A 12,599-nucleotide genomic window follows, 5' to 3' on the forward strand; every position below is an offset into this window, starting at 1 on the left:
CTTGAAGCCACAGCAATAACTTTCTTGTGAAACAGATCTACTAAGCAAAAGACTCAGGTGTCTGTTCACTTGCCAGGTTGTGGAAATACTATCGGTTAAAATAGTTGAAGGGTAATACAAGTGCATCTCATACTCTACTTTTTGGATTATTTGCATTGCCTCCTTAGTCCGCTGAACATCCCGCACATTCCTTCAGGAGACAGGTTTTAGTCTGGTCATCTTTGATCTAGACTTGAATGTAGGCATGTTTCCTGAAATTCCTTGGAGACCTATTGAAATAATGCTGTCACCTGCTAGATGTCATCCCGATATTTATGCAGATGCATCTTTGTTTTGAAAACATACTGTTTCTTATTCTGTCTCCCAACTTGCCTCATTTCCATGTGCTTCTGCTCCGTAGTCTTAAGATGCTGACAGACTAACCCTAGATAACCCATCATAGCTGATTTACAATGCAGTACTGTATCTTTTTTGGAATGCCAAATGCTGTAGGTGACAATTCCTACCCCCAGATGCCCTTGGTAAACCTTTTGGGGGGAGGAACTACTCCATACCTAGCTTCTTAACATTAAGCTGATCTTCTTGAAAGCCACAACTGATTCAGTTACGTAGACTGCTCTTCCAGATCAAGCTCATTTCACAACAAAGTGGTCGTGAGCATTCAATGATGACATCCAAAGCAAAGGTTATTTTAATCCTGTTGTCCTGTGGTAGTTTGCTGCCAAAGATGATTTGGCCCCCATGTGGAGTTATTGGAGCCTGTCCCAGAATGCACTCTACATTTACTCTAGGAGCAGAGGACAAACCGGAAGTTCCCAAATATTTGGCCAACTCTATCGACTACTTCACGGTCATTTGGAGGACGGCAAGCAAGAAGCATTGTAAAGAACAGAACTACAGAGGGCCAAATAAAATATTTACCCGGGGCATTTATTGCTTTGTAAAACCACTAAAATTATGCCCTGATGTAATATATTGGCATGGTAGTTTGTACGTAAAATGTGTGAAAGTGCTTTTTATAATTGGATAATTTAATTCTCCCTGCTGGGTCAGTGAGAGGCAGCCAGTATCGAAGACTGCAGGCTTAATTTGGCGAGGGGGGGTGCACACGTCACGGTAGTGGCTTAGCCTTCTGTGGCAGGGAGAGGTCCTTTCAGAGGAGACAGTGGGAGATCTTTTTATTCCTTGGCAAATTACCTTCAGACTTTTTTTCATCACAACTCTGAAACAAGCAACCAATTCCTTTCTGAGCAGCTTGTCAGTCCCCTCTTTTAACTGCTGCTCCAGGTTTTGTGTTGTGTAAGAGGATTTTTTGTAAGAGAATCTTCCCCGCTCAGGTGTCGTCCCCCCCCCCTTTTTTTTTGAGAAGTCATCTCAGTATCTTGGGGGCAGCCAAAGAATCAACAGAACTCTGCTCAGAAACTATTCTCTCTCTTGAATGTAGTCAGGGTGTTTAAATATAGCCAACTAACAGGCATTCCACCTAAAGTATATCTAGTGTTTGTTTTTGCTATTTTGAGAATCTCTTTGTAGCACAACTGTAATAAGAAAACTGAAGAAGCTTGGTAAGCATCCGCTTGGTGATGGTGTAAATTTGCATATAAAGATACGAGCCTTCTTGAAATTAAACACTTGATGTGATTGTTTGCATTTGACTCAGATCTGGAATTAGATTTTGTCTCAAATGATTCGCTTTCTTGATGTTTCTATGTCAACATAATATCTTTTAATCAAGCTTCATCACTGGATTTTGCAGACAAGCACATTGCCTTCTCTTGCTGCCATATTGTGTCACTTTTCGAAATCTCACTTAAAGCATATGTTTTGTCATTTGTGGCATCAGAAGAGGTAAGGCTGCTCTCGGATGCAGATTGTGTTCAGTGGGTTCTATCGCCTCTAAGCCAGCATTTCCCAAACAGAATCCCACTTATTTTCTGACATAAAACTGAAGTCTTACTTTTACGATGTAAGAACTCCCTGTCCTCTGGAGAGCCTACCCCCTTGTGCTTCTGTGTGAGTCTCTGTTCAGGACATGCCTCCTCTGAGGTCAAATCATTCTCCTGCGTCTTTATATGTGGGGAAAGGCCCAGAGCTCATTTTGCATGCAGAAGGTTCCAGATTCAATCCCTGGTATTTCCAGGTAGGCAAAGACTCACTCCTGAAATCCTGAAGAGCCTTGGCCTATCACTGTATACAATACTGAGCCAGATGGACCAATGATTTGACTTGGTATAAGGCAACTTCCAGTGCTCCTACCCTACCAGACATTATTTGGCCTGCGTGAGCAGTTATTGGAATCTTTCGCCAGATACCTATATTGAAGCAATTGTCTGATCAGCCGGAGCCGGATGGTAGGAGGCAAAGCCAGAGCAGCAATTCATACAGAGATTCATTAGGCAGCCTCCTTTTGCAGGCAGGTGCTTCAGGCTCATAAAAGCTTGAGTCTTTTAATTCTGATTCTCTTGGCCCACCAGCAGTTTTCTAGTACACCCTGGCACGCAGTTTGGAAATTTTGGCTCTAAGCTTTCATTTGCCAACGTTACCTTCTGGCTATGCACTCTTACCGCTGCCCTTGCCTTTCCGAAACCAAAAGCAGAGGTCATATCAGTGACCTGTACGTTGTCTGTTGGTTTCATTATGCTGCCTATGCTGTACCCTCTCTGTACAGTCTTTGGAATCGCCAAAACCAAAGAGCTCATTCCCTGGGAGGAGCCTGGTATTCTCCGCCTTTGCATGCCCTCCTTGTCAATAACCTGCTCCTGTTTCTGTGGGGCTTGCTCATTTTGCTATGGCCGGAGCCACACTTTGAGGTTTTTTGAACACTATGGTTCAGATTTTGCAAATGACTGCAATCCGTGATCACTGCTATTGTAATATGGCATAAAAATGCATTTTCTTGCCTCTGATTTATAATCTCCTGGAGCTGTAGAAATGTCAGCAGTCTGCTTGGGCAGGGTTTGATGGGCTGCTTTCTGGAGGCGAGTTGGAATCTGTATGAAGCCTGTACAGCCATTTTTTTTAAGAATATGTGAGTAGAATATAAATTGGTATCACAACATTCCATATATATATATATATATATATATATATATATATATATATATCCCAAAAGTCAATTTGGATCAAAACTGCATTCATTTTGGAGTAATTTGATGAGGCTCTGGGGAACCTACATGCTGTAGCTATTACCTTTCTTTGTGTTCATTGTGTAATGGGAAAAAAGGACTTTCATATTTGGAAAAGCACAAATGTACATGAGATATGTTTTGTGGTAAGCAAAAATAAGATTGAGGTGAAATGAATAGGGTGCCAGTTTTCAAACATCTAAAAATACTTTCCATAAAGAAAAATGAAAACAGTTGTTTACTAGGACAACTGATGCCCGGGGAAATAGCTTGGAAGTAAGAACAATTATGCTATTTCTATTAAACATACTTTGCTTGATTGCATATGTGAGATATGATACCATTGCTTGATAAACTTGAAGTAGTAACCTCACATTTCATTAGGCAAAATTTATGGTTTGTTTATCATTTGTAAGCCTTGATTGTGGTATCCAAGTAATGTGCTGCAAGCCATACATTAATTATACACTAAAATCAATGTTTAGAAGGTAAAGGGTAAAGGGACCCCTGACCATTAGGTCCAGTCGTGACCGACTCTGGGGTTGCGGCGCTCATCTCGCTCTATGGGCTGAGGGAGCCGGTGTTTGTCCGCAGACAGCTTCCAGGTCATGTGGCCATGTTTACAAATTGTTAAATAAAGTACACAATATTCTTCACACACCTTCCCTTCCCATTGCATCCACACACCCACAATCTTTACACATTGTCCTCATAGTTGTTAGATGTCTATTCTTTCAGCTTTTTAGTGGGAGATTGGTTTCTTTTTACTGCCTTGTGTCACAGTACAGAGTTAAGAATACCATGTTGTTTGTCATAAAGAAGCATATTTTAAATTGTAACGGTATACAAGGTGTCGGTTGTCTGTTTTAAAGGAATAATTCCGCACTGATCAATCGTGATGCCTGGCTTTTGTTTTATACTCAGTTGACTTATTTTACCATGAGTGAGATGAACTGTGCAAGAATGAGTATGACACGGAACATTAGTCACAGGGAGCAACAGCACAGGAGATCTGTTTCATGCCTAGGCTCTGTACTCCCCCACCTGACTGCCTGATGGAGCCTACCTGGTCCATCAGGCCCACCCCCTAGGAGGCCCTGTCTCTAGGCCTGCCTTCCATTGGCATCTTTCCCACATCCAGCCATTTCATCTTCTGTGTTTTAGAACCTCTCGCCTAATCTGTTCTTGTACATTACCATTCTTTCATTTCACATGTCTTCCTTTTTCTCTCCTTCAGCTGATTTCTATTTTGTTCAATGGCTTGAGTTTTTGTTTTTGAATTTTGCTTAGCTCTCCCTGCTGATTCCCACCCAGTGCTGCCCATTTGGAAACTACCCTTTTCTCAATTCAGTGGGTTCTTTGAATGCAGCAGGTAGATCTAGACATCTGCAAATACCACTTCACTGTCTGCCCGCTGAGCGGAACAAAGCATGTTGTAGCGTGTTCTTTTTACTGATATGAAAGTCCTCTACAGTAGCAAAGAATCTGTGTTCAAACATTAATTGTTGGGGTATTGTTGATGTTTCGGAATGGCTGGTTGGAAATTTGAGCTAAGGAAATGGCTGTACAGGCTCTAGGTATATTATAGGCCGTGCATTCAGGTAACTTGAGATCACAGCTCCTTTCCCCCCTTGCTTTAGGTGGAGGAACGTTCCAGGCTCAACCGGCAGAGTTCTCCAGCAATGCCTCACAAGGTGGCCAACAGAATATCAGATCCAAACCTGCCTCCTCGATCAGAGTCCTTTAGTATTAGTGGGGTGCAGCCGGCTCGGACGCCGCCCATGCTCAGACCAGTGGATCCACAGGTACGGTGACTCAGTGGAGTCTCATTTTCTTCTGGTCATATGCAAATAAAATACGACACATGGTCCTCATTCAAGGTAACGTCCTGCCTAAATGTGTTTCATCCGCCACATATGTGTTTCATGCAATCATATCCAATATGCTGACTGATGGCAACGCTATGATGGCAGTATCACTGCCTTAGTTCAGTTTATTTGGGCAGGCTGAACTAATCTTGTAAATGCAGAGACATGTTCCAGTCAACACATCCTATTTCAGCCCCACTTTTGAAAACACTTCCTTGCACATGGTGAGATGCAATACTAGCATGCATGCGTGTAGTTTAGAATGCCCAAATTATTTTGAGGGCCAACACACATTGGCCTCGTTTGCGCATAATGCTTAACCATGACTTAGCCTGAACATGCAAAAGTGCTGCCTCCCAGGGAGCAGATCACAGCTGTTTTCCTCCTACCTGGTCCTTTTAGCCCAGTGCAGCATGGCAGCTAAACCAGTTTTAGGCTTGGTATGTCATGCAAATGTGGGGTCATGGTCAAGTGCTCTCCTCCTTAACCATGTTCTGAAGCCAAGAACAAACCAGCATGTTTGTGTGATCCCATTGAGCCGTAATTTGGCTTCCTTTGACTTACAAACCAGGCCATTGTGTTAACCATTTGGATTGGGATGGGTGAGGAGCAGACTCTATCTTCCAAGGTTAGGGTGATCACACATACATTCAAACAAGCAGTACATTTATAACCATCTTAAGGAAATATGGGGTAGGATGGGGAGAATGTGAGTGTTAAACCCGCTCCAGATCTTGCCTTGGATGGGACCATTGGTCAAGTAACGAATAAACGCACCTCAGAAAGGCTATTTTAATTGTCTTGCACTATTTTAAAAGGGCTATTTTAATAGTCTTACACTGATGTGGGGCAGTAGTTCTGTATATGTGGTCCATGGGGGAGGTGCATGATATATTCGGATAAGATTATTTTATTAATAGAGACTCTACTGCCTGATGAAAAACACACAGCCACTGCTGAGCAGTTCTAGGGTAAGCAAGCCCTGTATTGTTTATGTTGCTTTCTCCAAACCTTATAGAACTATCAATCAAGGACGTGTTTGCATGTTATATATATTTAGGTGCATACCTAAGTTGCTTCTAATGTACCTTTCCCAATGAATGAGCCATGTGCATCTTAGGAAACACTCATCAGAGGGACAAGATCTGCAACAAGTCCCTGTCAAATGTAGCAACTCAGCTTTCAGAGTATGCTAAATTAACAGTAGCCGAATATCTGAACTTGGGAGTAAAGAAGTAGAATATTTGCATTCTCATGGTTCCATTCATAACCTGATCACCAGTTCCGTTCCAGATCATCCCTCTTCCTCCTTTGTTGGCATCTTCCATGAGAGAAAAGTGAAAGATTGTATATGAAACATTGGTCTGCTCCAGTATGGCAACCTTTCTGTCTCAGTTGGGACCTTTTCCTCCAGCTATGCTGAAACAAAAAGTACCTGGTAGCGAGCAAAATTTTACCGTAATTGTTTCTCTCCCCCACCCCCAGCTTTCTTTTCATTCATGCATGCCATTTAAAACCATCCATCTTAACAATAATTTTGCAGGAGTCAAGTTCCCTTTTTAAAACTGATGGGGAAATGCTGAGGGACCCCCACCCCAGTACTCTAGACCTCTTGCCCTAAATAAAACCCCTATGCCTCTATAAATGTAGTATATTTATGCACATCTTAGAGGAGGCATAGAACATGGGTTGGATTAGTAAAGTGGGTAGATGCCATCATGTTCAGAAAAGACCACTGAAATGAGTAGAATTTCCTGTGTTTCGTAGGCTGCAAGTGATACACAAGCTTCGTTCAGTTGATCCATTGCATGGTGGTAGAAATGTAATTCAAAATCATACAGCATTAGCACCATACATTACAACTACTAACAGAAGGCACAAAAATCATTAAGTGGTCCTTCAAGGCTCTCAACAATTTTAAAGTATTCCCTGGGGTGAAAAGGTGTTTGACCTACTAGTCTACTGTATGCATCACTAAATCTTGATCCATCCTAAAGTATTTCTAAGTGCAGAGCCCTCAATCTTCCAGAGAAGCAGATTGTACTTGGTTTAACATAGAGTCTACTTTACTTATGCTTTGGAAGCCAATTCACTTCCACAGCATAAAAATACACATTCGTAGCTTGCTCCTTCCTTCCTTCCTTCCTTCCTTCCTTCCTTCCTTCCTTCCTTCCTTCTCTTCCCTGTCTTTCTTCCCTTCTTTTGGCAACTCAGTGCAACTAAAAAAAGAGGAGCACCAGCCTTGCAAATAAGTCTCTATACATGGTTTATAACAATTCTTTATAGATATATACCACATAGTAGTGGCAATGCAATAAAAGCTAACAATTTTTGGCAGCTCATCAGAGCCTGAAACTCCTGAAAACAGCCACTTCTTCTTTGCATTTTTCTTTGAAACATGAAGCTAAAATGTCACACCAAACCAATCCCTGCACTGCTGCACCAATACATAAAAGCCTGGGGAAAATCAGGTCTCCATTATATTTTTGGATATGCCTGCAAAACCTTCTTCTTTTTTTTTGAAAAAAATCTCATGTATTTTTCTTAAACCATTTCACAAATAACACATGATCATATAGTTAATGATTATATCATAATGAATATGTAGAGAGGGGTAGAATTAAGGCTACATGAGGAATCTCATATTTGGCATTTCCTGACCTCATTCTGCTTAATATTGTAAACTTTGAATCTTCTTATTACATTTTGGAATGGAATTCTAAAAAAAAAAAAAGCAAACCAAAATAAATGTGGAACAAAGTTTTTTTTAAAAAAAAGAAAAAGAAAAATTGCTTTGCAACTATTCATTTTTTTAAAACACAAAATTACATTTATTTATTTTTTCCTACTGATGGTTTTGTTTTAACTTGGTGCATAGATTCCACATCTGGTCAGTGTGAAATCCCAAGGACCTTCCTTGCCTGCCTCTCAGTCACTGCATGAACAGCCCACAAAGGGAATGGCTGGGTTTCAGGAGGCTCTGACGGTGACCTCTCACCGCACTGAGATGCCAAGGCAGAACTCGGACCCCACCTCCGAAAACCCTCCTCTCCCCCCTCGTGTTGAAAAGTTTGACCGAAGTTCTTGGTTACGACAGGAGGAAGACATTCCACCAAAGGTAAAAATGAGGTCACTGCTAACTTGCAAGGTTTGGAGTAGAGAGTAGCTCAGTTCCTCTGCAATGGCGCCTTAGGCCTTATTTTTCACACTTTATTGGGGGTTCATCAGCACTGGTGCCTCCTACAATGTGTACAGATCTGGGCAGGCGTGTCCCCTAAATTCTAGAGAGCATGCAACAGGGGCCCTGGTGGGAAGGGAGTGTAGCTTTCTGACTGAACACACGCTTTAAGTGCAGAAGTTTCTAGGCTCGGTCATTGGCACCTCCAGTTAAAAGGGTCAGATATCAGATGCGCAGAAGACCTGTACCTGAAACATTTGGAACCCGCAGTCAGTCAGATCAGGCAGTTCTCTAGCAAATGGGTGGATAATAGCCTGACCTGGAATACGACAGTTTACTGTGTTCCCTGGTAGGCCATATCTCCCTGGTGCAGGTCCACTGCACATTTAGAGAAATCCATCTGCCATGTAAAATGTAAACTGGCCCTTACTTATAGATCAGAGTGGGCCTAACATTATCCCTGCCGTGGCCTCCATAGCAGCTAAGTGAGCCAGCACGAAAGGTAAAGAATTTGGATCCCTCCACCCTCCCCCTAGTAATTGCCCCAATCAAGTTCTGTACTCCTGCAAAAAAAGTCTACATAACCAACACCTGGGATAGCTCAGTCAGTAGAGCATGAGACTCTCTGGGTTCGAGCCCCACGTTGAGCAAGATTCCTGCATTGTGGGGGGTTGGACTAGACAGCCCTTCGTGGTCCCTTCCAACTCTACAGAGACTTTAAAATTTCACAGAGAAGAAGTTGGAGACTAGTCAGATCTACTAGTACATATTAGCCATTGGGTAGACAAAGAGTATCCTGTGATACTCTGCCTAAAATAGGTTGTTATGCAAGAGGCTTCTTGCAACTGTAGAAAGAGTGGAGACCTTTGATGGTGCCACCTCCCCTAGCATTGTTGAAATGGCCCTCAGGGATTATATGACTTGGGCCCTTTTGTACAGTGGCACTTTCATGCCAGGGCACAAGCAGACATCAGTGAGGTATAATTCCAAGTCTTGGCACTGGTGCAGATTTTATACCCTTGCACCAGACCCCCCAGTATTATGGACTAATTTTGTGAGTCTTGGATGTGGAGCCCCAGGCTATAGCATCAACCAACAAGACAAATGCGAGAATATGTACTGCATTAACAAATTAGAAGTGTTGGCCATTCTTCTCTGGCATGTATGTAAAACACTGTTAAATAATATGGCAAAGGAAGTCCCCAAGTCCTTTACTGAAATCAGAATAAATCATCGCCTCTCTATCTTGGCTTCTGTTAGAAGCATAAAACTTGCCATACTGGATCAAATCTTTAGGCTTTCTAGGTTGACGTCATGTATCCAGATGTAATCAATACCCGGTGGAGTGTTCTGAAAGGGTTCCAGAAGTTTTATACCTTAATGATGTGATGGCAGTAGCTCTTTAATTAACAGTGCAATCCCATACGTATAAATCCCATTGAGTTCAGTGAGGCTTTCTCTCAGGTAAGTGGGTATAGGATTGCAGCCTCTTTTCCAATATAGTAATGCACTTACCTTGTTTCTAATCTTCTTTCAGTTTATTTGGATGTATTACAACATGGCTGTTAAAAGCTTATTCTGTGCTGATTCAGCCCTTTGCCTCAGATCATGTGGTTACGAAAAAGAAAAGATCTAGCTAATTCATGTGATGTGGTGACATTGGCTGTAATTTCCCTAAGATGTAAATGCACCAAAGCAACAATTTGCACTGATGATAAGAAAAGTTTGTAGACAACAAAGTGATTTATGATGTCAGCCTATAATGCCTTAGTTGGTAGATTTGAATTTCAGTCTGCGGTTGATTACAAAATTCTTCCCAAATTATTAAAATGTAAATGTTGCATCTCAGTTAGTCTATATGGATAAATAGCATTGAATTATCTGTGAGCAACCAGGCCCAATTCAAGTTGTTAGCACTAGTGTAAACAAAGTAGTGCCAGGTTACCTAAGGAACTGCTTTGCCCCGTATATCCCTGCCCTCCTCACATGGGGCACTGCTGAGAGTACCATATGCCCCAGAGGTGTTCTTAGCTTGTACTTGAAATGGCTTTTAGTATTGCAGCTCCAGCCCTCTGGAATGACTTAGCAACCAGAATTATATTTAAGAAGGCTTATGTGTGACTTTGTCATTTGCACAATATTAATTGTGCATCTCTACAAATGGTTTTAATTGTTTTTAGGATTTGTATTATTTTTATTTACCATATTTTTATTCTGTTGCACACACGTTGATGGTCTCAGACTGTGAAGCAGTTTATAATTTCATGAAATCAATGAATCAGTCAACGGCTTGGGGGCCAGGGACTTAAAACAATTGCCATCCCTGTGCCGACTTACCTGACCTTAAGCTTGGCAGGGGAGGCCCTGCTGGTGGCTTTGCTGTCAGTGGGGACTGTCACCCACAGCAGCACTTTCTCCATAGTGTCACCCTGGACATGGCATTCCCTTACCCTGGTATAGTGAAAACATTTTTGTTCACCCAGACATTTGGTACTTGAAGAGCGGTCATAGCTCTTTATCAGCGGTTGTTGTATATGTGAATCTGGAACACATGGCTGTTCCTACACAGAAGTTCTTTGCATCAAGTAGTTTGATTGCATTTGAAGCAGTGGTACATGTGACGAGGCAATTTCTGTGAACTCAGAGGTCAGCTGACCATTAAAGCAATACTGTCGTCATTCCTCATGGAGTCCAGTTCAGATGCATTTCTTGTTTGAGCCGCAATACATAGTTCAAGAGAGAGAAATTGAATGTATAAAAAAACTTTTTTGCCATGCAACAGTATGCAATTAATACAGTCAACTCCGGGGTCTAAAAAAATGGTTTTTTGCCAAGGGCAGTGCTAAAGTCACCACTTTCTGGTTGACTTGGAAAAGCTCGGTGCTTTGCATGCAGAAGGTCATGGGTAAATCTCTGAACTAAATGAACTTGATGCAGTGGGGCAGCATTTAATGGGCATTGAAATGTCTTCCATGTAAAACTGTGGATGGTTTATATTAACAGAAAAGCGAGAAGAACAAGAGTTTCTCTCAGACTGTTTTTCCTTAAGACAATTAAATAATTTTCAAGGTGTTGCCAATAGTTGAACATGCACCAGTAGGGGGCAGCGCTTGCGAGCGCAAGAAGGCAAGTTATGCTTCTGTTGGTCTGTTTTTCAATTCCTCCTTGACAGCATCCATAACAGGCTCGGAAATCATCTGGACTATGTTCCAATCTCAGGTATTTAACTTACCTAGGAGCATACCTGAATTGAATTTTATTTTCACTCCCAAAAGTCAGCAACGTATATGGGCTGCCATGCAGGATCTGGATTTCTGAGAATCTCCGCTTTCATTCATAGAATCATAGAATCATAGAATCATAGAATCATAGAGTTGGAAGAGACCACAAGGGCCATCGAGTCCAACCCCCTGCCAAGCAGGAAACACCATCAGAGCACTCCTGACATATGGTTGTCAAGCCTCTGCTTAAAGACCTCCAAAGAAGGAGACTCCACCACACTCCTTGGCAGCAAATTCCACTGTCAAACAGCTCTTACTGTCAGGAAGTTCTTCCTAATGTTTAGGTGGAATCTTCTTTCTTGTAGTTTGGATCCATTGCTCCGTGTCCGCTTCTCTGGAGCAGCAGAAAACAACCTTTCTCCCTCCTCTATGTGACATCCTTTTATATATTTGAACATGGCTATCATATCACCCCTTAACCTCCTCTTCTCCAGGCTAAACATGCCCAGCTCTCTTAGCCGTTCCTCATAAGGCATCGTTTCCAGGCCTTTGACCATTTTGGTTGCCCTCCTCTGGACACGTTCCAGTTTGTCAATGTCCTTCTTGAACTGTGGTGCCCAGAACTGGACACAGTACTCCAGGTGAGGTCTGACCAGAGCAGAATACAGTGGCACTATTACTTCCCTTGATCTAGATGCTATACTCCTATTGATGCAGCCCAGAATTGCATTGGCTTTTTTAGCTGCCGCGTCACACTGTTGGCTCATGTCAAGTTTGTGGTCAACCAAGACTCCTAGATCCTTTTCACATGTACTGCTCTCAAGCCAGGTGTCCCCCATCTTGTATTTGTGCCTCTCATTTTTTTTGCCCAAGTGCAATACTTTACATTTCTCCCTGTTAAAATTCATCTTGTTTGTTTTGGCCCAGTTCTCTAATCTGTCAAGGACATTTTGAAGTGTGATCCTGTCCTCTGGACATCCTTCATTAGGATGGATGCTAGAAATTGTGGAAGGGCAGACAATAATATTGCCCCACTCATCACCATGGCTCCTTACACGCTGAGGAATGCTGTGTTGAATTTTTGTCGGGTTCAGTTCTTCACCCGCAAGCTCCCACATAAAGGCCACCGGGCATACACAAAAGGAAACAATTTTGTGCTGCCTGAAGTACGGTATACTCCCACCTTCCCTTTAGACAAGTGCTTTGC

The 12,599-nt window shown here is 42.2% G+C and overlaps 1 protein-coding gene across 8 annotated transcripts in view; it reads left to right on the plus strand.

Annotated features, from left to right (window-relative positions):
- Window positions 1-12,599, plus strand: part of TNIK (TRAF2 and NCK interacting kinase) — a 287,935-nt gene that overhangs the window by 232,933 nt on the left and 42,403 nt on the right. For 7 of the 8 annotated variants that reach the window (XR_013987026.1, XM_081007748.1, XM_081007749.1 and 4 more), the window contains 2 exons: window positions 4,766-4,930; window positions 7,872-8,111. Coding sequence is in view for 7 of the 8 variants with exons in the window: in XM_081007748.1 (XP_080863874.1) it covers window positions 4,766-4,930; window positions 7,872-8,111 (405 nt within the window). In the remaining variant the exon portion in view is untranslated. The remainder of the gene's footprint in view (window positions 1-4,765; window positions 4,931-7,871; window positions 8,112-12,599) is intronic. The other variant, XM_081007753.1, reaches the window with a different exon arrangement.

This window comes from Podarcis pityusensis, assembly GCF_964106645.2.
Source record: "Podarcis pityusensis genome assembly, chromosome: 5".
Lineage (NCBI taxonomy): Eukaryota > Metazoa > Chordata > Lepidosauria > Squamata > Lacertidae > Podarcis > Podarcis pityusensis.